At 51.0% G+C, this 25,481-nt stretch overlaps 1 protein-coding gene and 1 long non-coding RNA gene across 3 annotated transcripts; one reads left to right on the forward strand and one right to left on the reverse strand.

Moving 5' to 3' along the window:
* Positions 1 to 1,826: 1,826 nt before the first annotated feature.
* LOC132342865 (uncharacterized) lies at positions 1,827 to 8,905 on the reverse strand. Its single transcript, XR_009491436.1, has 3 exons — positions 8,827 to 8,905; positions 8,480 to 8,586; positions 1,827 to 7,302 (listed from the first exon to the last, which is right to left on the reverse strand). It is a non-coding gene; the product is annotated as an uncharacterized lncRNA (long non-coding RNA).
* CBLC (Cbl proto-oncogene C) lies at positions 8,535 to 24,205 on the forward strand. Of its 2 annotated transcripts, NM_001101248.2 has the most exons (12): positions 8,559 to 8,921; positions 11,813 to 11,959; positions 12,283 to 12,439; positions 12,712 to 12,833; positions 13,919 to 14,056; positions 16,608 to 16,695; positions 17,505 to 17,636; positions 19,389 to 19,523; positions 19,847 to 19,927; positions 23,719 to 23,834; positions 23,954 to 24,020; positions 24,126 to 24,205. In NM_001101248.2, exons 1-11 carry the CDS (start codon positions 8,572 to 8,574, stop codon positions 23,961 to 23,963), a joined length of 1,476 nt encoding a protein of 491 aa, NP_001094718.1. In that variant the 5' UTR covers positions 8,559 to 8,571; the 3' UTR covers positions 23,964 to 24,020; positions 24,126 to 24,205. The 2 variants fall into 2 exon arrangements, with proteins under 2 accessions (XP_005219395.1, NP_001094718.1); XM_005219338.5 differs by lacking the exon at positions 19,847 to 19,927 and having other exon boundaries at positions 8,535 to 8,921.
* Positions 24,206 to 25,481: the final 1,276 nt, after the last annotated feature.

Genomic DNA, 25,481 nt, shown 5'->3' on the forward strand with positions numbered 1-25,481 from the left:
GGTTCAAGTCCTGCCCTTCTGGTCCCTAGCTGTGTGACCTAGGATTGGGTGACTTTCACGGCCCTGAGCCTCCACGTCCTCAACTGTAAAATGGGAATAATGTCCATTTCTCAGGGTCAATGGGTTGATGATGGTTTGACGAGAGCAGAGGTACCAGCCCCATCATTGGCCTGGAATGTGTGTGTCAGGATCTCCTTGTATCTGTGGGTCCAGACGGTGGGTGATGTGTCTCTTTGTGTGTGGGAAACTATCTCCGGGTTCAAAAGCTGAACCCAGCCCCTGACCTTGGCAAGCTACTTCTCTAAAACAAAGGATCTGGCTTCTCCACGGATGGAAATCCCCACTCAGCCTCCAGACCTTAGGACTGGGCACGTGTCCTTCCACACCCAGCCCCCTTCCCCTGAAGAAAGGCAGACTCCTAGGAGGTAGAGAGGAGGGTCACAGAGAGGGTCTCCAGGCCCCCTACACCAGCCCTCCCAGAATTAAACATGCCTGCCTCAACCAGTGCCACCAAAACCGTTCTCATCTGTGAAAGTCCTTGCATTCTTGAGCCAGAAGTCATACTTCCGAAGCATTTCTCCACAAGCCCCATTCCTGTTGCAAAGTTTCGCTTGTAATCACCACCCTGGGTAAGCCCACATGCTCAGTCAGAGAATATCACTTCCAAGTGCATGCATTGCTGTTTCTGTGTGCTGTGCTCAGTCACTCAGTTGTGTCTGACTCTTTGCAGCCCCATGGACTGTAACCGCCAGGCTCCTCTGTCCATGGGATTTCCCAAGCAAGAATACTGGAGTGGGTTGCCGTTTCCTTCTCCAGAGGATCTTTCTGACCCAGCAATCGAACCCTTGTCTCCTGCATTGGCAGGTGGATTCTGTACCACCAGCGCCACCTGGGAAGCTCCAAGTGCATGCAAGAAATCTTCCAAATCTTAAATATGGGTGCTATTCCCCGAAAATGCTTTTAAGGGCATTAGAACTACACAGAGTGCTTCAGCTGGTTGATAAGGATTTGATGAGAGTGCAGGTGTGAGCTCCAGGTATGTGAGCAGACCCTCAGGTAGGCCACACCTCCATTTTACAGAAAGGGAGACTGAGGCCCAGAAAAGGAAGACTCTGACTTGGTGTGGCGATGAGTCCGGGATTCCATGATTTACCTTCACCAAGCGGTGGAATTCATCATCAACAGTGCAACCACCAATACCGCGTACCTTCTGATATGATGCTCAGAGAAGGACACAGCATCATTGTTATAATAATCCTGCCACCAGAATCTGATCACAAGGAAATGTCAGACAAACCCAATCCTAGACATTGTTACAAAAGAACTAAGAAGTGGCCTGCGATTGATCAAAAACGTCAACTTCATGAAACACAAAGATAGGCTGAGAGAGTGTACCAGACTGAAGGACACTAAAAAAGACATCAAAACTAAGCGTGTGAACTTCCCTGGCGGTCCAGCGGCTAAGACAGTGCAGCGGGTACAGGTTCCATCCCTGGGGGCGTAGCTGGTATCCCACACGGCATGTGGTCAAAAAGTCAAAACATAAAATAGAAGCAATATTGTAACAAATTCAATAAAGACTTTAAAAATAGTCCACATTAAAAAAACAAAAAAAACAAAAACAAACCTAAATGCAGCTTGTGATCTCAGATTGAATACTGGACTGAAAAAAAAAAAAAATAGCTTGCTATGAAGGATAGTTTGGGAACAACTGGCGATTTGAATATAAACGTGTTATTAGATGCCAGTATTGGATCACTGTTAAATGTCCTGCTGTTGATAACCATACGGTGACTGTGTAAGAGAATGTCCTTGGATTCTAAGCAAAGAGGTATAAAATCTGAAATTTACTCTCAAACTGTTCGAGGAAGGGGGGAGAGCAAATAATAAAGCAAACTGGCAAATCGACAACTGGTGAATCTGGGTGAAGGGTATTCAAGACGTCTTTGTCCTATTCTTGCGACTCTTCTGTGAATTTTAAATGATTTCAAAACAGAGAAGAAAGTCTGCAAATTAAAAGTCATGGTTTTAAGGCTCCACGTTTCTAAGAGGATAAGTCTGTGCACGCATCTGTGCTCAGACCTTGGGGAGTCCGAAAAGTGAACTTGCTGCTTCAGACTGCTTTGGGGTGTGACCTGGGTTTTAGGGTGTGTTTAAGGTCTAGGGATGTGGTCAAGGCCCTGGGGGCGTGGCCAACGTTTCAGGCGTGGCCAGAATGAGGGGCCGGCCAAATCCTTGGGTGTGGACAGATTCTCAGAAGTGTGGCCAGTCTACCAATAGGACCTGAGAAACTCAGTTCCCAAGGGAGGAGGTAAATCTGTGCATAGAGCGCCCTCTTGTGGCTACCCTGGAGTGTGGCCTCCACTTTTAAAAACTGTTAAGTCGCTCAGTCGTGTCCGACTCCTTGCGACCCCATGGACTTAAGCACGCCAGGCCTCCCTGTCCATCACCATCTCCCGGAGCTTACTCAAACTCGTGTCCATCGAGTCGGTGATGCCATCCAACCATCTCATCCTTTGTCATCCCCTTCTCCTCCTGCCTTTAATCTTTCCCAGCATGAGGGTCTTTTCAAATAAGTCAGTTCTTCACATTAGGTGGCCAAAGTATTGGAGCTTCAGCTTCAGCATTAGTCCTTCCAATGAATATTCAGGACTGATTTCCTTTAGGATGGACTGGTTGGATCTCCCTGCAGTCGAAGGGACTCTCAAAACCATATGTCAAAAGCATCAGTTCTTCGGTGCTCAGCTTTCTTCACAGTCCAACTCTCACATCCATACATGACCACTGGAAAAAACCATAGCTTTGACTAGACGGACCTTTATTGGCAAAGTAATGTCTCTGCTTTTTAATATGCTGTCTAGGTTGGTCATAACTTTTCTTCCAAAGAGCAAGTGTCTTTTAATTTCATGGATCCACTCACCATCTGCAGTGACTTTGGAGCCCAAGAAAATAGTCTCACTGTTTCCACTGTTTCCCCATCTATTTGCCATGAAGTGGTGGGACCAGATGTCATGATCTTAGTTTTCTGAATGTTCAGTTTTAAGCCAACTTTTCCACTCTCTTTTTTCACTTTCATCAAGAGGCTCTTTAGTTCTTCTTCACTTTCTGCCATAAGGGTGGTGTCATCTGCATATCTGAGGTTATTGATATTTCTCCCGGCAATCTTGATTCCAGCTTGTGCTTCATCCATCCCAGCATTTCTCATGATGTACTCTGCATATAAGTTAAATAAGCAGGGTGACAATATATAGCCTTGATGTACTCCTTTCCCTATTTGGAACCAGTCTGTTGTTCCATGTCTAGTTCTAACTGTTGCTTCCTGACCTGCATACAGATTTCTCAAGAGGCGAGTCAGGTGGTCTGGTATTCCCATCTCTTTAAGAATTTTCCAGAGTTTGTTGTGGTCCACCCAATCAAAAGCTTTGGCATAGTCAATAAAGCAGAAGTAGATGTTTTTCTGGAAGTCTATTGCTTTTTTGATGATCCCAGATGTTGTCAATTTGATCTCTGGTTCCTCTGCCTTTTGTAAATCCAGCTTGAACATCTGGAAGTTAACAGTTCACGAACTGTTGAAGCCTGGCTTGGAGAATTTTGAGCAGTACTTTGCTAGCGTGTGAGATGAGTGCAACTGTGCAGAAGTTTGAGCATTCTTTGGCATTGCTTTTCTTTGGGATTGGAATGAAAACTGACCTTTTCCAGTCCTGTGGCCACTGCTGAGTTTTCCAAATTTGCTGGCGTATTAAATGTGGCACTTTCACAGCATCATCTTTTAGGATTTAAAGTAGCTCAACTGGAATTCTATCACCTGCACTAGCTTTGTTCATAGTGATGCTTCCTAAGGCCCACTTGACTTTGCATTCCAGAATGTCTGGTTGGTGATCACACCATTGTGATTATCTGGGTCGTGAAGATCTTTTTTGTATCGTTCTTCTGTGTATTCTTGCCACCTCTTCTTAATATCTTCTGCTTCTGTTAGGTCCATACCATTCCTGTCCTTTATTGTGCCCATTTTTGCATGAAATTACTCCCTAGTTCCCTCTAACTCCCTTCCTTTAGCCCCAGGCAATCCCTAATATACTTTCTGTCTCCGTAGATTTGCCTATTCTGGACATTTTATATAAATCAAATCATATAACATGTGGTCCTTTATGACTGGCTTCTTTTACTTTAGCATAATGTTTCTGAGGTTCATCCATTCCTTTTAATGGTCAAACAATATCCCATTGTATAGGAGTATTGCATTCAATCTACCCATTTATCCATTCTCATCTGAGAGACATTTAAGTTGTTTCCACAAATCTTTGTGTGGATATATGTTTTAAAATTTTATCTCTTTATTTTTGGCTATGCTGGGTCTTCACTGCTACACGGGCTTTTATCTAGTTGTGGCAAGTGGCGGGGGTGGGTACTCTCTAGTTGCGGTGGACAGGCTTCTCATTGCAGTGACTTATCACGTTGTGGAACAGGGGCTCTAAGCTGTGCAGGCTTTGGTAGTTGCAGCTTGAAAGCTCAGTAGTTGTGGCTCCCGGCTCTGCAACACAGGCTCAATAGTGTTGACACACGGGCTTTCTTGCTCCAGGGCATGTGGGATCTTCCTGGATCAAGGATCATACCTGTGTCCCCCGCATTGGCAGGCAGATTCTTTACCACTGAGACACCAGGGAAGCTCCTGGATGTATGTTTTTAATTCTCTGCGCTAGGTTGAGATAGGCATGGAACTCCTGGACCGTGTGATGACACTGTTTGACATTTTGAAGAGCTACCAAACTATTTTCTGCAGCAGCTGCAACATTTTACATCCTCACTAGCAGTGCCTGAGGCTTCCAGTTTCTTCACAGCCTCTCCAGTACTTGTTATTGTCTGTCTTTGGAGGAGGGAGCGCTGCACAGCGTGTGGGATCTTAGTCCCCAGACCAAGGATGGCACCTACGCCCCCCTGCATTGGAAGCAGAGTCTTAATCACTGGACTGCCAGGGAAATCCTAATGTCTGTATTTTTTATTAGTGCCTTCCTGGCAAGTGTGAAGTTGGATCTCCTTGTGGTTTCGATTTTTGTTTCCCTAACTGATCATGTCTTTTTCAGTATCTTTTCTTATCATCACTTCGTTTGTATCCGCTTTGCAGCTACATGAACTCTTAACCAGTTTGCCATATGTGATCCAGATATTTTTAAAGCATTAACGATATCCTCAGAGTCCATCTTTTCCCTTTGCTGTGTCTTACAGTTAATGCTCAACCACTCATGGTTTCATACTATTATCACAAACAATGCATTCCCCAGGTAATATAGTGTACTGGTTTTGCAATTTTTCTTACTTGGTATAAAAAAGGAGGGAATGGCCACTCACTACAGTATTCTTGCTTACAAAGTCCCACGGACAGAGGAGCCTGGAGGGCTAGTCCATGGGGTCGCAAAAAGAGTGGGACATGACTGAGCACACATGCGTAAATAACATTGTGTTACACTAACTCCTCTGCACTTGCTGGGTTTTTTTTTTGTTTGTTTGTTTGTTTCTAAAGTCATTGTATTAGTTTCCTGTTGCTGCTGTAACAAGGAACCACGAACTGAGTGGCTTAAAACAACACATTTCTCTCACTGTCCTGGGGACCAGAAGCCCCAGATCAATGTGCTGGCAGGGCTCCGCTCTCTCTGAAGTCTCTAGGGGACTGTCCTTCCTTGCCTTTTCCTAGCTTCTGGCTTCTGCCAACAATCCTCGGCTTATATATGCATCACTCCAACCTCTGCCTCCATCGTCACATGCTTTCTCCCAGTCAGGATACCTGTTTTTGCATCCCAGTTTCCAGTCATACTGGATGTAGTGTGTGTATACTCAGTCGTTCCGTCGTTCTCGATTCTCTGTGACCCTGTGGACTATAGCCCACCAGGCTCCTCTGTCCATGGGATTTTCCAGGCGAGAATGCTGGAGTAGGTTGCCATTTCCTCCTCCAGGGGATCTTCCCAACCCAGGGATGGAACTCGCGTCTCTTGCGCCTCCTGCATGGGCAGGCAGGTTCTTTACCACTGGGCCACCTGGGAAGACTGGATGTATGGCACACCTCATCTAAACTTGGTTAAAGCCTACAAAGCCTCATTTTCTAGATAAGGTCCGTTCAGAGGCCCCAGTGGACACAAGTCGGGGAGGGGGACTATTCAACCCAGTAACCCTCATCATTACGTTCTTACGATCCACACTATTGGAATGTGTGTCCATTTCATTCATTTGGACTGCTGTATGGAAGTCCTCTGTGGAAGGATACCAGAATGTATTCATTCCTTCTCCTGATAATGAAACTTGCCTGGTCTTCAGTTTTCTCCATTTCCGACAAGGCTGCAATTAATCTCCCTGAACCTGTCTCCTGGAGTTTTTTAGGGCAGTATTTTTCAACCTGCCCAACAAGATCCATTAGTGGTTGTGAAATCAATTTAGTGGGTTGCAAACACAATTTTCCCTTTAATGAAACGAAATTAACTAGACCATATGAGAGCGCATGCGCATAGATGGGGTAAGGCTTGCCCCGTGGAACTGTTTCAGGTATATAAAGTCTCAATGTGAGCAGAAGTGTTTACAAGCCACGGCTCTGAAGGACATGGCTGGCAATGGACTTGCCCTGCCAAGGCTTTGTTGGATTCTGTCAAATTACTCTTAAACCTAATTTGTCTGTCCATTTACACTTCCATCAACTCCTGGTTAACACTTGGCATGATCAAAATTTTTAATTTTTGCCAGGCCAGTGGGTTGTCATCCTGCTTCCTGGAGGTGGAAACTGAGGCTCAGAGAGAGCAGAAACTCAAGGAACTGGGAGGTGGACCCTTCCATCCTGACTACAAAGACCTGGTCTTCATTTAGTTTGAGATGAAAAATCAAAGAGTCCACAAATTAAGGATTCTCAGGTTCTAAGAGATAAGAGATGGGGGCTGAGGAGGGAAGTGGGGGCCTCACATCTCATCCTAAACCTTCTCCCTCTCCTTCTACCTCAGTTTTTGAGGATTCAGTGAGAAAATGAATCGACAGGGGTCAACAGAGTGTTTAATAAATGCCTTGTTGTTGTTCAGTCACTCAGTGGTTTCTGACTCTTTACAATCCCACGGACTGCAGCACGCCAGGCTTCCCTGTCCTTCACCATCTCCCGGAGCTTGCTCAAACTCATGTCCATTGAGTTGGTGATGCCATTCAACCATCTCGTCCTCTGTGGTCCCCTTTTCCTCCTGCCTTCAATCATTCTCAGCATCAGGGTCTTTTCTAATGAGTCAGCTCTTTGCATCAGGTGGCCAAAGTATTGGAGCTTCAGCTTCAGCATCAGTCCTTCCAATGAATTTTCAGGGATTTCCTTTAGGACTGACTGATTTGATCCATTATTATTACTATTATTCTCTGATTAGAAATTCTCTGTGCTGTGTGCTTAGTCGCTTCAGTCGTGTCTGACTCTATGCCACCCCATGGACTGTAGCCCTCCAGGCTCCTCGGTCCATGGGTATTCTCCAGGCAAGAATACTGGAACAGGTTTCCATGCCCTGCTCCAGGGGCTCTTCCCAACTCAGGGATCGAACCCAGGTCTCCCGCACTGCAGGCAGATTCTTTACTGTCTGAGCCACCAGGGAAGAAATTCTCTAGGTATGGGCATATTTGTAATCACAAATAGGCCAGTTTCCTGGCCGGGGCGTGGCCAGGAAGCCAGGGGGCATGGCCTGGATCCCTTGAGAGACGGAGGGAGGGTCCGACCCACCAGGGCCCAGCCCCGCGCGCAGCCCTGGCTAGGTAGCGGCTTCTCTCCAGCCCTGCTCTGGGCAGCTGCTGCAGCCATGAGCCCCATCTTCTGCCTCACCCCCTGGGGACCCAGAAGCCCCCACCACCTCCTTTGGAAATCTGAGTGTCTCAACTCCAGCCTGATTTCTCTCAGGCCCCTGTTTATGGGGACCCAGGAATTATGTCACCAGATTCCTGCCCCCTCAGACACCCTCCTCCCAACTCCTGCTCTTAGGGGACCCACGGGTCGGGGCACACTGTGTTTCTTCTCTGGGACAGAAGGGTCGCACTATTTCCCTAACGTTTCCTCCTAGAAGGTTCAGCTCTAACCTTTAATCCCATGCCACGACCAATGACCAAAACTTTGACCCACGACCCAGGAAAGCTACCTCCCAACACCACTCCCCTTCACGGTCTGGGTAGCTAAACTCCAAGCCCCACCCTAGCCCCCAATAAAAGTCCTAGATTTCCCCCAACCCCTCCTCCATTGCTAACTTGGGACCCAGCCCCCCACCCCTCGGCAGAAAGGGCCCAGGCATCGGACCTGCGATTCCCACCCACCCAGGAAGTCCTGTCGCTACCCACCAAAGCCACCCCATCCGGCTTTCCTCTGGGGATCGGACGTGAGAAACCCCATCTCTAAGGAACCCAGGTGCCAGAGCCCCCAGCCCCCGCCCCCGTGGAGCACACGGGTACCGGCAGTCACCTCCCCCGGTTCTCCAGGGCCCGCCCTTACCTCTTCCGCCCCGTCCCGCCCCTACCTGGGGCTGGGCGGTGCCGGGCCTTTCTCCGCAGGTCCCCGTCCCTCCTCCGGCATCAGAAGGACCCATGGCTGCGGCGGCCCTGCGGGGACGACAGTGGGGAGAATCCCGCGCGTTCGGCCGCGCAGTGAGGCTGCTGCAGCGCCTGGAAGAACAATGCGGGGACCCCCGGCTCTCCTCGAGTCCCCCCTCCCTTCGGGACCTGCTGCCCCGCACGGCGCAGCTGCTGCGCCAAGTGGCGCAAGCCCGGCGGGAGGCCGGCGGAGGCGTCCCCGAGGGTCCCGGGGGGCCGTGGGACTTTCTGATGGTCTATCTGGCTAACCTGGAGGCCAAGAGCAGGCAGGTGGCGGCGCTGCTGCCACCCCACGGCCGAAAGATCGCCAACGACGAGCTCTTCCGGGAGGGCTCCAGACTCAGGTGAGCCCTTGCGCCGGGACAAAGGTTGAGATCGTCAGTGGGGCTGTCTCAGGAGTCCCGATCGCAAGCCCTTCTCCGTGAAAGAACCTGAGAAACTAAGCCTCCCAGGTTTTTTTTCCTTCTTTGGGCATGGAGACCCTGAGCTCACCATGTCCCCTTCTTTCTTGGCTCAGAAGCGGGCTGTTCGCCCCGAGGATTTAGACACACATTACGGAACGTGGGGACCCCAGGAAGCTTCCTGCATGGGGAGCACTGGAGAAAGAGCTCTGAAGCCCCCATCACCAACCCTGCCCCGGACACTCTCAGAGCCTGTCTTTAGTTCCTTAGCCTGTCTTTAGTTCCTTGGGTGGCTAGCTCAGGACCTAGGGCTTTTTTTTTTTTTCTTTTTGTCTGCAGGCTGCCTGCTCTGAATTTCCAAGAAAGGGCTGTTGAGTGACAGGGGCAGAGTTTTGAGGTCTAGAGCCAGAACAAGGCTTGGAACAGTAGCTCTCAACCCCAACAGGCCCCCAAGCCCTTTCTTTAGAGCAAATATTTCCTGGTATCTCTTTAAATCTATCCTGAAATGACATACATTGGGTGAATAACCTACCTACTCATAATTCTTAAAAAAAAAATCACTATAATGCCCAAATTGTAGTATAAGGGAATGATCAAAGGAATGTTCTTTATAATAAAATTATTTATATTTGGAATGAAAATGCCAAGGCACTGTTACAGTTACTCTGGAAGGCAGAATTGACTGGTTCTTCTACACTTGTACCTGGGAGAAATAATCATCCATTACTGAACGAAAGAGACTTCCCTTGACACATAGGATAGTGAATCTCTGTAAAATTCAGAATTGATTTTCAATGTGAAAAAAAATGCTTCTGTAGGGTTAGGACTCTGCTTTCACTGCAGAGCCAGGATTTGATCTCCGGTCAGGGACCTAAGATCCCACAAGCCAAGAAAAGAAAAGCTTATGTAAAATGGAATTGGACTCTAAGCTCAGATCACTGTAACCGAATTTTCCATCTTCACAAATGTGTGATGGGACACTGGAAAGTTGAGTAGGGGGTGGGTAAAATCTTACTGGAGGGGATGCTGCTGCTGCTGTTAAGTCGCTTCAGTCGTGTCCGACTCTATGCGACCCCATAGACTGGCAGCCTGCCAGGCCCAGCCACCCCTGGGATTCTCCAGGCAAGAACACTGGAGTGGGTTGCCATTTCCTTCTCCAATGCATGAAAGTGAAAGGTGAAAGTGAAGTCGCTCAGTCGTGTCTGACTCTTAGCGACCCCATGGATTGCAGCCTACCAGGCTCCTCCGTCCATGGGATTTTCCAAGCAAGAGTACTGGAGTGGGGTGCCATTGCCTTCTCCGACTGGAGGGGATAGTCCCCCACAATCTAGCCTCAAGCAAATTTCTAGAAGTTCCTTAGAAGGGTAGTGTAACTCCACTGAGCACCACTGTTCTAGATTCAGTAGGTTCTAGAAACTAGGAAGCTTAGGGACTCAGTGAATGGCTCAATGGATTTTCTAGAGTCATGAGGTCGTAGCAACTCTTTGATGGAGATTCTAGACCAGGACTTTCTACAAAAATCTAATGGAAGCAACATATGTAGTTTTTCATTTTCCAGTAGACATATTACAAAAAGTTTTTTTAAGCAGGTGAAATGAATTGCAGAAACTTTTAAAAATCCATTATATCCAAAATATTATGAGCTCAACTTATAATCAATAAATATAAGGTGATGCTTAATGCAATAATTCACATTCTTTTTTTTTTTCCTTTTGCACTAGTGAAAGTCACTCAGTCATGTCCAACTCTTTTCGACCTCATGGACTATATGATTCATGGAATTCTCCAGGCCAGAATACTTTCCCTTCTCTAGGGGATCTCCCCAACCCAGGGATCAAACCCAGGTCTCCCACATTGCAGGCAGATTCTTTACCAGCTAAGCTACCAGGGAAAGGATACCCACTCCACTATTCTGGCCCAGAGAATTCCATGGACTGTATAGTATTATCCATGGGGTAGAAAAGAGTTGGACATGACTGAGCAACTTTCACTTTCACTTTTGCACTGAGTTTCTGAAACCTAGTGTATGTTTCACATTTAGAACACATTTCAAGTTGGACCAGTCACATGTGAATAGTGACTGCGTTACAGACTGTGGGAAGGGAGGATGCTTAGAAACTATCAAGGGTTTCCCTATAAAAAGCATCAAGAATCCAACAGAGCTGGAGGCTATTAATATAAAATAATAAGAACAGTAACTAATTAACATGCCCTGAATGCTGACTGTATACCAGGTTGTGCCTGGCATCTTATGTGCTCATAAGATGGGTAAGAATCCTCATCGTGCACCACCCCCCACCCCACCATGAGGCAGGGGCTGTACTTATCCTGTATTTATACCCATTTCACAGCTGAGGAAACTGAGGCTTGAAGAGGGAAAAAGGAACTTGCCAAAAATCACAGAGCTAAGTGTCAGAGCTATCCTCTGCTGCTCCCCACACCCTGAGTGGTTCCTCAGGGAGGCAGTGAGCAGGAGGAAGCCCAGTGGTTCACCACCCAGGGCTGCTTAAACCAACAGGGAGTCTCTGAGCTCAGACTGCCCTAAATGGCCCCAGCCCCAATGCTCCCCACATCTGACTAGGCAAGGCTTCGGACAGAGACTGGGATTCGTTTGCTGGGGGATGCCTCAGATATGAGGCGGTACCTCCCTTTCCTTCACAGATGGGGAAAGAGAGGTCCCCAGAGGGGACGCGTCAGGACTGTAACAGGTGGTCTCAGAACCGACTTTCATCGTGCACTAACATCTTAGAGGCTGGGGGTGTTCCCCACACAGCGTGAAAGGGTCAGTGGGGCTCCCAAGGTCAAGTCCAAGTCCTCAGAGCCCATCCCCGCAGGCGGCAACTGGCCAAGCTGGCCCTCATCTTCAGCTATATGCACGCGGAGCTGGATGCGCTCTTCCCCGGCGGCAGGTACTGCGGCCACACCTACCAGCTCACCAAGGTCTCCGCCCACACTTTCTGGAGGGAGCGCTGCGGAGCCCGGTGAGTGAGCGCCCACCGCAGGGCCCGCAGCGGCTAGAGCCCCATCCTGCCCCTGACCAGGCGCCCAGGAGTCAGGCGCCAGCCCCTCCTCCTCCAGACCCAGGATCCAGACCCCCAGCTCCTCCTCCTCCAGACCCAGGAGTCAGACCCCAGCCCCTCCCACAGACCCAGGATCCAGGCCCCCAGCCCCTCCTCCCCCAGACCCAGGATCCAGGCCCCCAGCCCCTAGTCCCTCAGACCCAGGAGTGCAGCCCCCGCTCCTTCCCAGGAGCTATGGCTCCCAGAGGCTTCATCTGCACCCCCCCATCCCCACCCCCACCTAGATGTGTGCTGCCCTGGGCTGAGTTTGAGGCGGTCTTATGCATCTGCCACCCTGTGGAGCCAGGCTCCACGGCCCTGGCCTTGCGCTCCACCATCGACCTCACCTGCAGCGGCCACGTGTCCATCTTCGAGTTTGACATCTTCACCAGGCTCTTCCAGGTCAGGGAAGGCCAGGGTCTGAAGCCCAGACTCTTGAGTCCTGGGGAAGGAGAGGTTGGGAGCCCAGACTCCTGGGTCTGTGGGAGGAGGGGCTGGGGGCCTGGACTCCTGAGTCCTGGAGGTGGAAGGGCCTGGAGTCTTCTATGTCAAAGATATTCCTGAGGCCCACTGTGGGTGTGAGTGAGATGTCTGTGTTCTTGGATCCCGGGAGGCACTAGGAGCGCGGGCCACTTCCTCAGCCCCTCCCTGACCTCAGTGCTGCCCCGCCCTAGCCGTGGCCAACACTCCTCAAGAACTGGCAGCTCTTGGCGGTCAACCACCCGGGTTACATGGCCTTCCTCACATACGATGAGGTCCAAGCCCGTCTGCAGACTTTCAGAGACAAGCCAGGCAGGTAAAAGGGCTGGGCCTCGTGAGGAGGAGGCTGCAGGGGTCGCAGGGTCTGGATCCTGGGCTGGGGTGTCTGGGTGACCGAGACATCCTTCAGAAAGTAAGAACTGAAGGGCCATGGTACACGAACTGAAGGGCCGTGGTACACAGGACCCCAGAGAGTCAAGAACTCAGAGGAAGAATGCTGAGTGCCCCTGCCACCTATGTTGTCCTGGAACCACCTAAACCTGTCCACAGTCCAGCAGCTAAAGGGACAATACCCCTGATCCAGCAAGGGGACCCAAAGATCCTGCCCTGGTATACAATCTGTTTCTCATAGGTTAGAACCCACACATCTGTTAAATATTTTGAATGTGAACTCCCACCTGCTGGGAAACCAGACACTTGGGTCCTTAAAGTATTTCAAGCCGGGAGTTTTGAGCCATTGTATCCCAATAGAGGGCTAAAAATTGAGGGACTGAGCTACCTGGAACACCAAGAGGTTAAAGGAATAGGATGTCAGATTTCTGAGTCTTTGCAGGACAGAGGTGCAGGACCCCCAAGATGATATGTTAGCGCTTTTCCAGTTACACTTGAGACTGGTATAAAGGGAAAGAAAAAGGAATGAATCAACGGCCATAACTGAGAAGACCAGGTGTGGATTTCAGGAACAGCTGGATCCAGGTGCTCAAGTGCTGTTGTCAGAAATCAGTTCCTGTCCTTCCCCAGCTTTCCTCTGTGCTAGCCTCATTCTCAGACATAGTCTTTCCTTGTGGTGGCAAATGCTTTCCAGAAGCCACAGCTGTACACCCTACCGGCTTAGCATCCCCTATAGAAATGGGGTGCCTTTCTCCTATTACTTCCAGCAAAAGTCCCCGCGTCGTCTAAACCCAGTGACGGTGGAGGAGGAGCTTAACAGGTAAACTCTGCAGACATTCCCTAAAGTGGGGACAGGGACTAGTAGTGCCTCTTTTGCCTAAAAGGTAGGAAGTTTATGAAGGAGCAAGAATCTAGACACCTGGATCCCCAGCAGGGTGAGGGGCCGGGAGGTTCCAGAGTGGGTCAGCGGTGGCCACTCCCTCCCCCATCCCTTCCTACCTTTTCCTCCAGCTACATCTTCCGGCCCAGCTGCACTCGCCTGGGGAAGTGGGCCATCGGATACGTGAGCTCAGACGGCAGCATCTTGCAGACCATCCCTCTCAACAAACCCCTGTTCCAGGTGCTCCTGGAAGGACAGAAGGAAGGCTTGTGAGTCACCATCCTAGGAAGGATGAGCACGTCTGAGAGCACAGGGTTCGCAGGCGGCATGCCTTTGACAACATAAAATTGCAATACTGCCGTGTTCCAGCAGGTGGCAGGCAGAGGTGCAGGAAGGAACGCCTTGTCAGTTCGCACACAGCTGCCATGTTAAGCTAGCTGCAGGTCTAGGAGGAGTGTGTGGTAGCTAGGCACAACCCCAGAGGTCCCCTTCCTTGGACTTGCACTCAAGGCTTTTGCTTCTAGATATCCATGTCCTGTTCTAGAATCTAGACTGTGAGAGCAGAAGGAGAACTGAGCAATAAAGCTAGACTGGGGTTTTCAGTCTGTAATCTTGGCCGCCCCAGAGCCCCTCTTGCAGGATCTGACTTGTGTGGGACAGGAGGGGTGAAAAAGGTAGACAGCGTTCCTGAGTCTCACCTTGAAGGTTTAACCAGAGCCTCCTTAGCTCCTTATCATATCTATATGATATGCTGAGATAGATAATGGGTGGATCTATGATAGACGGATACATAGATGATAGGAAGAAAGAATAGATGAACAGATAGGCAGCTAGATAGGTAGGTAGGTAGGTAGATGGATGGATGACGTTGGATAGATAGATAGAATGGATGGATGGATAAATAGATATTGGGAGACAGATAAAATGGAGGATAGGTAGATTAGATAGGTAGCTAGATAAGTAGATGGATGGATGGATAGGTAGGTAGATATCCAGTTGTGTGCGTGCTAAGTCCATTCAGTCGTGTCCGACTCTTTGCAACCCCATGGACTGTAGCCCACCAGGCTCCTCTGTCCATGGAATTCTCCAGGCAAGAATACTGGAGTGGGTTCCATGCCCTCCTCCCTGGATCTTCCTGACCCACGGATCGAACCCACGTCTCCTGTATCTTCTGCATGGCAGGCGGATTCTTTACCACTGAGCCACCAGGGAAGCCCGTATTTCTATTTAAAGACGCCTGGTTTAATGTCGGTCGTTGATACATTCGCTTTGAGCTTGTGGCCAGCAGCACGTAGCTCCCGCCTGAACAAAGCTCATCTCCCACACGTATTTTCTCCATGAGGCACATCTTGGCCTTCCCATGCTTAGGCCCCTAGGCAGCACCTCAGCAGTCTGCCCAGGGGCGTTGAAACCAGCGCGGTCACCAGGAGAAGAACACATTTATAATATGAGAGCTCAGAGGAAAAGGCCAAATGCCGCCCGGTCCATACTCAGCTGTGAGCAGGCCTGGCTGTGAGTGACCGTGAAAGTGCCGCAGGGAGTATGGATGTTGGGCTTCCAAGTGCAGTTTAGCAAGTAGGCAAGTCTGCACATACAAAATCCACAAGTAATGAAAATCTACTGGGCATGTGTGTGTGTATTTATGTAAGCGTGCATGCTCAGTTGCTCAGTCATGTCTGAGTCTTTACAACCCCATGGATTGCAGCACGCCAGGCTTCCCTGGCATGCTATACACCTTAAGCTATATTATATATATATATACTATATACTCTAAGGTTCAGATTTCAGTGGAGGATTCCAGAGTTAAAATAAATGTGAACACCTTCCATCTGGTTTAACCCCTCTGATCTATGTACATGAGAGTGTACATGCACACACACACAATTCTGGAAATGGACAAGTCAAGAGAGAGGTGGGGAGGGGACCCCAAGCTCTCTCTACCTCACAGTGAAACAGTTTCTGGGTCTTTAGACATTGATCCTAGCAGTTCCCCTCTCACTGGGTGTTTATGTGTGGGGACTGAGTCCTGTGTGTTTTCTAAGCACTGTCTTACTGGATCCTCATCACCCATCTTTAGCCTAGGCATGATTACGTCCATTTTACAGAAGAGAAAACTGAGGCCAGTGAGGTAGAGTTGCCCAGTGCTGGTCACTTATGACTTGGATGGGAGACTCAGGGTGTGCAGAGCCTGGGGTGTCCTGGAGCCAGTCACTCAGACCTGGCCCACAGCACGACTGCATGGCCTCAGGCATCACCTTTCTCATTCAGAGACCCGGTCACCCTCTGTGAAGTAAGAATAGTGTAGACAGACCAGGAGGTCCTTCTAGCCCTGTGGGCCTAAGACTGTAGGATCTGGTCACTCCTGCAATCTGTGACAAAGATGCTATTATGGGGACTTCCCCGGTGGTCCAGTGGATAAAACTCTGCACTCCAAATGCAGGGGGTCCAGGTTTGATCCCTGGTTGGAGAACTAGATCCTGCACGCTGCAACCAAGACGTGTCCCAGCCAAATAACTTTTAAAAAGAAAGGTGAGGGGTGAGCTGTGAAGGAAGCTGGTTTTGCAGTTTTAGGGGGAAAAAAGATGCTTTTACGCTGCGGCCTGAAGACTCTAGGATGAGTGAGGTTCTAGGAGGGCTGGACCTGAGGTTTGATGCTTCCTGGTTCTCATTCGTCTGGAGTTTCCAGAGCTGGAGTCCTTCTTTGGGGGTCTGAGGGGACAACTATCCCCAGGCCGGCCATGTATTTGGGACAGCCGCTCCAGGGTAGGGTGGGGGCGCTGGATGCCCCCCTCCCCGTACCCACCTCCTCCCTTCCCCCAGCTACCTCTACCCAGATGGGAAGAACCACAACCCGGACCTGACCGAACTCTGCCACATGGAACCGCATCAGCACATCCACGTGTCGGAGGTGAGGCCCAGGCCCCCACCCCGGCTCACCTGCCCCCCACCCACACTGCACCGCGGCTCAAGGATCCTCTCCCATGAGTCAGACTCCCAGAAGCCTTCAGGTTCTGTGCTGGCTTGGTGGCCATGTGACCTGGGGTAAATTGCTTGACCTCTCTGTTCCTTCTCTGGAAAACACTGCCCCTCCTGCCTCTTACCCCGGGGGTTTCCTGATAATGAAGCCAGGAAATGATACTGCTGAGATCATCAGGGCAGCTAATGCACTTTGTGCGTTCACCAGTGGCAGCTTTTAGTCTTCCAACCATCCCAAGGGGATGAAATGACAAACAAAATTTCGAGTATGAGTGTATCCCATGCAGAGACTTCCCTGGCAGTCCAGTGGTTAAGACTCTGCACTTCCAGTGCAGGGGGACACAGGTTGGATCCTTGGTCAGGGAACTAAGATCCCACATGCCATGCAGTGCAGTCGAAAATTTTTTTTAATTAAAAAAAAAAATTTAAGGTGTATCTATGCAATATTTGGGACACACTTAGATCTCAAAATGTGTTCACTGCTCATCCAAAAATCAAATTTAACAGGGCATCCTGTATGTTTATTGGCTGAATCTGGCAACCCTGAGTGTAGACCAGACCCAGAGAACAAGTCTGATAACGAAAGTACATGTAGGAGGCAGCTGGACACACAGCCTTGAACCTGGGAGAGGGTTCAATCAAGGCTGGTGCTGAGGTTCGGGACTCAGTCCCAGTGGCCCGACTTGCCTGCTCGAGGCTGACAGCACCTCTGCTTCCGGTGGTCCCCTTCTCACCTGGCAGGAGCAGCTGCAGCTCTACTGGGCCATGGACTCTACGTTTGAGCTCTGCAAGATCTGTGCCGAGAGCAACAAGGACGTGAAGATAGAGCCCTGCGGGCACCTGCTCTGTAGCCGCTGCCTGGCTGCCTGGCTGGTGCGTGTGACCCCGGCCTGCCTTCCCCACCTCCACCCTGTCCCCCCACCCCTTTCTTCCAATACAGCATCTCCCCTGAAGGCCGGAGGAGAAGGGGACGACAGAGGATGAGATGGTTGGATGGCATCACCAACGTGATGGTAATGAGCTTGAGCAAGCTCCGGGGGTTGGTGATGATGGACAGGGAAGCCTGGCGTGCTGCAGTCCGTGGGGTCGCACAGAGTCGGACACGACTGAGCGACTGAACTGAGAGCACCTCCCACATTCCTCGTCGACCACATGGGGAAACCGAGGCCCAGGGAGAGCAGAGGCTTGCTCCACCTGTGCCTCTGTCTCTCTCGCTCTACACCGGTCGCCTCTGTTTCTCCGTCTCCAGTTACATTATTCATGGAAAACGCTGCATTGGCCCCAATGGGAGACAGTGGTGTCTGCGGGACTGGCCACATTTAACATGCCCCGGGCATTTCGAGCCTGTAGCAGTCCCTCGCTGGGTGATCTGGACCAGTGGCTTTACCTCTCTGAGCCTTATCTGCCTTCTCAGGGGAATGCGGCTGAGGCTAGTGACCTCCCAAGGGAGGATTCAGGCCTCTGGGTAGAGGGAGCCCCTGTGGGTAAAGGGTGCCTAATAAACAGCTTATCCTTTGTGATGTAAGCGTTTGGCCTTAAGCTTTTGATTGGGGAGATTACCATAACAAAGACATCCCTCTTCCGGACTCAGCAACTAGCAAAACAACTAGATAAGGGACTATCAAGCCCTGAGCCTTGAAGTTTCCCCTGAAAAAGCCCTAGGTAACTGAGCATGGAGTGTCCTGCTTCTCTCTTCAGTCCCTGCTTCTTCCTCTTCTGCTTTAAATTTGCCAGTCAACAGTGAGCACCCGAAATCCTAGGCACCCCACTCCACCCCCAATAAAGGCAGAGCCCCAGGTCTGCCTCCTCTGCCCTCTACTCTCCAGGACCTCTGAGTAGTAAGTTTTGTTCTTCAAAAGTTCCCTGATGGTTGATGCTGAGATGCGCCCGGCAGTCTTAAGAACCAAACGGCTGGTCCAGCCGACACTGGCCCCAGTGGTGGTGGCAGGTGGTGTCTATGGGCGCCCCCGCCCCACAATGAATACATACAGGCCAGGCAAGTGTCTCAGGCATTCCTTTTGTTGCTCAGTCGCTCAGTTGTGTCTGACTCTTTGTGACTCTATGGACTGCAGCACACCAGGTTTCCCTGTCTTTCACCATCTCCTGGAGTTTGCTCAAACTCATATCCATTTGATAGAGTCGGTGATGCTATTTAATCATCTCATCCTCTGTCTCCCTCTTCTCTGCCCTCAATCTTTCCCAGCATCAGGGTCTTTTCCAATGAGTCGGCTCTTAGCATCAGGTAGCCAAAGTATTGGAGCTTCAGCATCAGTCCTTCCAATGAATATTCAGGGTTGATTTCCTTTAGGCTTGACTGGTCTGATTTCCTTGCAGTCCAATGGAATCTTAGGAGTCTTCCCCAGGCATTCCTACCCCATAGTATCCCTACCCTGAATATTCATTGGAAGGACTGATGCTGATGCTCCTCCTGACCTCAGGCAGCCCCTCCTTCCCATCCTACATCTCTCTCTCTCCATCTTTCTCTCTTCCTTCTCCTCTCTCTCTCTCTGTTTCCCTCCCTCTGTCCTCCCCACATGACTCGGTGGAGGATAAAGGCCCCTGTCATCCCAGGGGACATGGTGGGAACAGGGAGACCCTGATCTTTTCCCTCTCCACCTTCCCCAGTGCTCAGACAGCCAGACCTGCCCCTTCTGCCGCTGCGAGATCAAGGGCCAAGAGGCTGTGAGTATCCATCAGTTCCACGTCAGTGCCACTGTGGAGGACCCAGAGCACAGCAGTGATGAGGAGGAGCTGGAGCAGGTGAGCAGGGCCAGGCAGGAGCTGGAACGGGAATCCCTAGGATCTAAGGGAGGAGGGATGGGGGCCTGGACCCCTGGGTCTGAGAGAGGAGGGAGCTGGTGACAGGCTTCTGGGGTCCCAAGGACACAAACTTTCACCTCCCCTACGGTCTGGGGCTATGACTTTCTCTAGTATAACCCTCCTGAGGGTAGGACTTTGTCTCATTCTTCATTCTACCTCCAAAGCCTACAAAGCACCTGAATGCTGGGCCTCCTGGCAGGGGCACATGTAGATGAACAGAAAATGACGGCTCACACGCCCTCCCCACCCTCTGTCTCCCTTAGATGGCCCCTTCAGGTCCTCCCCTGCCCCCTCGGCTGGATCTGTGTCCCAAGAGCCCCAGCAGCAAAGGCCACCTGAACGTGGTGAGTGGGGCACTGGTCTGGGGTAGGCAGGCAGCTCCCGTTCACCCCTGGGGTCCCCAGTCTGGCCGGATGCCTAGGAGTGCAGGCCCGGCACCCATTCTTTGCACCCATTTACAGATGCCATCTGACATCCATACCTCTATGGCCTCTTTTCTTCTTCTCTCCCTTACGCACCCCACCTCACTGGCTTTCTGGCTCCTCTTGCAGCATCCCAGGCATGCCCTACCCCAGGGCCTTTCACCAGCTGTTCCCTCTGCTTAGATCTCCTTTCCCAAGCTTCACTTTCCCATCCCCTCCTTAGGGAGGCCTTCCCTGACCACCTATTGAAAATAGCGCCCCCATGGGGCTACCTTGGACTGTGCTGGTGGCTCAGACAGTAAAGAATCTGCCTACAATGAAGGAGACCTGGGTTCGATCCCTGGGTTGGGAAGATCCCCCAGAGAAGGGAATGGCTACCCACGCCAGTATTCTTGTCTGGAAAATCCCACAGATAGAGGAGCCTGGTGGGCTACAGTCCATGGGGCTGAAAAGAGCTGGACACAACGGAGGACTAACAGGTTCACTTTCTGGGGCTTCCCTGGTGGTCCAGCGGTATAGACTCCTAGCTTCCCTTTCAGGGAGCACGGGTTCAATCTCTGGTCGGGACGTTCCGCATGCTATGGGGTGTGGCCAAAAAAGAAAATGGTGCCCCTCACCCGCACCCTCCCGTCCCTCCAAGCCCACCTGTCTGAACTCCCCCTGTGCGTTCACCAGGCTGGCAGAGCATATAACCCATTGTTTTCTGTCACCATCAGCAGGCTGTCATCTTCCCAAAAGTTAGGACTTTGCCCCATTCTCTGTTATGTGAACCGTGCCTGACACACAGTAGGTGCTCAAGAAACAGACATTGAATGAGCCAGTGGAGTGAGCCTTCCCCATAGCCCTAGGAAGTCGAAAATGTTTCTCTCCTCATTTTCCAGAAGAAGAAAAAAAAAAAAAAAAGACTCAGAGAGGAGACTGCACCTGCCCAAACACACAGCCTGAAAGAAGAGAAAACCCTTAAACAAAACAAAACCAAAAAATCTGTTTATTTTCTTAGCAAGCCCCCACCTTGCTTTTTTTTCCCCCTGCACTCTTCACCCAAGCATTTTCCAAGTCCCGGTTTCCTGGCGTGGGGGCGGGGGGTAAGAGGAGGTCTCTGTTAGGTTTCAGGCTGAATACACACCAGATCCAATCGATACTGGGCAGTCTTCAAACAAACAGCTCAGGAAGTCCGGGAACATTATTCGACCACAGAAAACAGGAGAGCCAGCCGGGGAGAGGGGGGCCGGGGAGAGGGGGAGGCGGGCGGTGACACCAGCCAGGGAAGCTAAAAACAGATCTCGACCTGCAGCCAAAACCAAATGGAAACAGTGAGAGGTACTCAGCCGGCTCCCAGCGGACGATGAAAGGGACACAGGGCAACGGGCCTCTCTGGCCAGAGGGTCGCACCGTCCCTGAGGCTGTGCCCTCCGCCCGGCAGACTCTTTCCTCCTCTGCCCAGACCCTTCCCAGTTCAAATTCCAGCCAACTCTTCTTCCTTCATTGCTTGAAACATGCTGCAGGAGGGAGCCCCGGCCTGTTATTTCCCAGCAAGGTGACTGTCATAATGAAAATAGCTCATCTATGTGTGTATAACTCTTGCTATAGGCCTAGGGCTACATTTTTTTTTTTTTTTTTAATTTTTGGCCATGCCACGCAGCATGCGGGATCTTTTTTTCCCCTGACCAGGGATCAAACCCGTGCCCCCTGCAGGGGAAGTGCGAAGTCTTAACCACTGGACTGCCAGGGAAGCTCCTGGCACGGTTTTGTTTTGTTTTGGTTTTGCTGCACCAGGTCTTCATTGCTTTGCGTGGGCCTTCTCTAGTGGCAACCAGTGGGGGCTACTTGTAATCAAGGTGCCTGGGCTCCTCGGGCATCTCTAGCTGTGGCCCACGGGCTTAGTTGCTCGGTGGCATGTGGAATCTTCCCAGGCCAGGGATCGAACCCTTGTCCCCTGCATTAGCAGGCCTATTCCTATCCACTGTGCCACCAGGGAAGTCCCTCCCTGGTGCTGATTTTTAATGCTGTCATTTAGTTGCCATGACAATCTGATAAGGTAGATGCTATTATGACCCCTATTACATAGAGGAGTACACTGAGGCTCCAAGATCCGAAGGCCACCCAGCTCAAGGATGTGAGAGTCAGGCCCCTGGCTTCAGACTCCAGAGTCCATCCTTGTTTTTCTTGTCTGTGAAATGGGCGTGATGCCAGTCCTTGCCATATGGGTATGATGAATCCCCTGACTGGGCATGCTCCCTCACAACGCTGTTCTCCAGCAGAGAAATCCCCCTTCGGGGGTTGAAACAGTCATTCAAAGGGACCCAGGCACCTTGCTGAGGCCACTGGGGATCTCTCTCATCCTCAGTGCCTACACGTGGAGTATATGGGGGCAAGCATGGCATGGGCCCCATGGGTTGTGAGGAAGTCAGCAAGATTGGGCATTTGTAACCTGAATCAGATCCCCTCCCTCACCTCTCAGAAGCCCCCAAGACCTCAGGACTCCAAGAATTAAAGCCACCGTCCTCTCCATCAGCCCATAAGGCCTGGGGATCGGACCCCTCCCCACCGCTCTGACCTCCCAGAACCCCCTCAACTCCTTTCCAGCATCAATGGACTCCTTACTGGTCTAACAAAACCAGCAAGCCCACCACCCATTGCAACACTTCTGCTCACATCTTTCTTGCACTCAGAATTCTGCTCAATTTCCGCCTCCTCCAAGAAGCTTTCCCCAGTCACCCTCAGGTCCGATCACCACCCTCTTCACATTTCCTTGTTCATGCACTAATGACTCATGTTAAACCTCTTCCTTAATAGACTATTGGCTCCATGAGGACAGAGATTTTTGTCTGTCTAGTTCCTGCTGTCTCTTCAGAGCCCACAACAGTGGCTGACACACTGTAGCTACTCAGGAAATTTGTGGGATGGATGGATGAATAAACAAATGAATAGGTAGATTGCTGGGTAGATGGGTGGATGAACAGATGGATGGATGGACAGTCGGACAGATGGATGGATGAGGGGATAGAAGGGGGAATGGCTGGATGGGTAGATATCTGGATGAATGGGTAGATATCTGGATGGATGGGTAGATATCTGGATGGCTGGATGGATAGGTAAGAAGATGGGTAGATGGATGGATGGATGGACAGATGGATGGAAGGGTGGATGGATAGATGGATGGATGGGTGAATGGATGGATGGCTAGGTGAGCAGATGGGTGGATGGATGGATGGCTAGATGGGTGGATGGGTGGATGGATGGACAGATGGATGGGAGGGTGGATGGATAGATGGATGGATGGGTGAATGGATGGATGGCTAGGTGAGCAGATGGGTGGATGGATGGATGGCTAGATGGGTGGATGGGTGGATGGATGGACAGATGGATGGGAGGGTGGATGGATAGATGGATGGATGGGTGAATGGATGGGTGGCTAGGTGAGCAGATGGGTGGATGGATGGGTAGCTAGACGGGTGAATGGATGGATGGATGGGTGGAGGTAGGGATGGGTGAATGGATGGGTGGATGTATGGATAGACAAACAAAAATTTTTTCTACTCAAGCCAGAGGTGTTAGGGGAACAAAACAGCATGGACTAGGGACAAGACCCTACCATGCTGCCCCCGAGTGCACACCCCTGCTCCGCCATCACATGTAACCCCTGTCCAGGCCTGTGAGATGAAGTACTGCTGCAGCTTATCTGTGAGATTTCTTAATCTCCTCCCCTGCAGGCACCTCCGACCCTTCCCAGACTTCGAGCTCCTCTTCCCTTGCCAAGATTCTGGACTGCGGCTTCAGCCCCGTGGGAAGTCACCTCCAGTCCCCAGGCCAGGGAGGGAGCCCGAGGGTGAGTGCAGAGGGCAGCTGGGGCTGGGACTCCGGGGTCTGAGGGAAGAGGGGGTGGGGGCCAAAGGGGAACCCTGGTGCTAGGAAATCGACATCGCCTTTAAACTCTTGCCATCGCAGAAACTCCTGAAGCGAAAGTCTCCCCTTCCATGTGCCCCTGAGGGATCCGTGAAGGCCTGGATGCCAGGTGAGGCGCCCTTCCCACCCAGGCTCCTGCCCTCAGCCTGGCCCTGCTCACCCCACCCCATCTTGCTGTGATACTATCTAAACCGCCTCTCTTTCTGCCCCACAGGGCACCAAGATGTGCTGCGTGAAGGGAGCCCCAGGGGCTGGAAGGGGTTTGCAATGCAAAATAAACTGCCGAGCCCAGTCTGTCCTCTGGTGTGTGGAGGAGTGTGGCAGCCACTAGGGGGCAGCTTGGCGTAGGTGGCGGTGCCCGAGGCCTGATCCCCACCTGCTTAACACAAGCCTCTGGGTTCCCAGAGTCAAGAGTGGAGGACCCAGCTCCTCTGGATCCAGGAGTCTAGACACCCAGACCCCTCCCCTCTCAGACCCAGGAATCCCGCCCTCAGGACTTAGAACTTGGGAATTCTCAGAGAATCAAGCATCAGACTGCCTTTCCTCATCATGGCAAAAAAAAAAAAAATCCTGAACCCAGACCCAGATGCTGCTGCTGCTAATTGCTAAGTCATGTCCAACTCTTTGCAACCCTGTGGACTGAGCCTGCCAAGCTCCTCTGTCCATGGGATTTCTCCCAGGCAAGGATACTGGAGTGGGTTGCCATTTCCTTCTCCAGGGGATCATCCCTGACCCAAGGATTGAACAGGAGCCTCCTGCTTGGCAGGCAGTTTCTTTACCACTGAGCTACCAGTGAAGTGAAAGTGAAAGTCACTCAGCCGAGTCCAACTCTGTGACCCCATGGACTATATAGTCCATGGAATTCTCCAGGTCAGAATACTGGAGTGGGTAGACTTTCCCTTCTCCAGGGATCTTCCCAACCCAGGGATCAAACCCAAGTCTCTCAGGAGCGACTTTCACTTTCACTTTCTTTACCAGCTGAGCCACAAGGGAAATCCAAGAATACTGGAGTGGGTACCCTATCCCTTCCTTCTCCAGCGGATCTTCCCGACCCAGGAATCCATCCAGGGTCTCCTGCACTGCAGGTGGATTCTTTACCAACTGAGCTATCAGGGAAGCCCTCAAACCCAGATACCCAAGTTCTAATTCTCTTAGACAAAAAGCCCCCACGTTTCCTTGAGAGTGACACACCCAGTCTTCCCACAATCCATTCTCATCTCTCCTCCTTTCCTGGTGGGATCCTTCTTCCAAAGTAGCAATGGAAGTGTCTCCCCACTGCATCACTAATCCTGAAGGAACCCAAGCCTCCCTCTGCCTAAGTTTAAATCAGTTGCCATCCCGGCAGCCCCCACCCTGTGCTCAGTCCCAGGCCAGGCAAGGAGGGCAACGTAGAGGGCTGCAGGAACCCGGAGCAAACAGCTGATTTAGTTGAGGCGGTCAGGGAGGGCTTCTAGAAGGAGGGAACATCTAAGCTGCATCTGAAAAGATGAGTTAAAAGGTAATTCAGTTTAAACAGAATATGGAAGCATGCGTCACAGATTTAGTTACAAGGAACAGAAGCCTCCTCTGG

Source organism: Bos taurus, chromosome 18 (genome assembly GCF_002263795.3).
Source record: "Bos taurus isolate L1 Dominette 01449 registration number 42190680 breed Hereford chromosome 18, ARS-UCD2.0, whole genome shotgun sequence".
In the NCBI taxonomy this organism is placed as follows: domain Eukaryota; kingdom Metazoa; phylum Chordata; class Mammalia; order Artiodactyla; family Bovidae; genus Bos; species Bos taurus.

Bases quoted from the DNA above. Each gene is read 5' to 3' on its own strand.
- CBLC (NM_001101248.2), top strand. From the start codon at position 8,572: ATGGCTGCGGCGGCCCTGCGGGGACGACAGTGGGGAGAATCCCGCGCG. The intron at 12,834-13,918 runs GTAAAAGGGCTG...CTTTTCCTCCAG, and splicing joins TTCAGAGACAAGCCAGGCAG to CTACATCTTCCGGCCCAGCT. The intron at 19,524-19,846 runs GTGAGCAGGGCC...TGTCTCCCTTAG, and splicing joins ATGAGGAGGAGCTGGAGCAG to ATGGCCCCTTCAGGTCCTCC.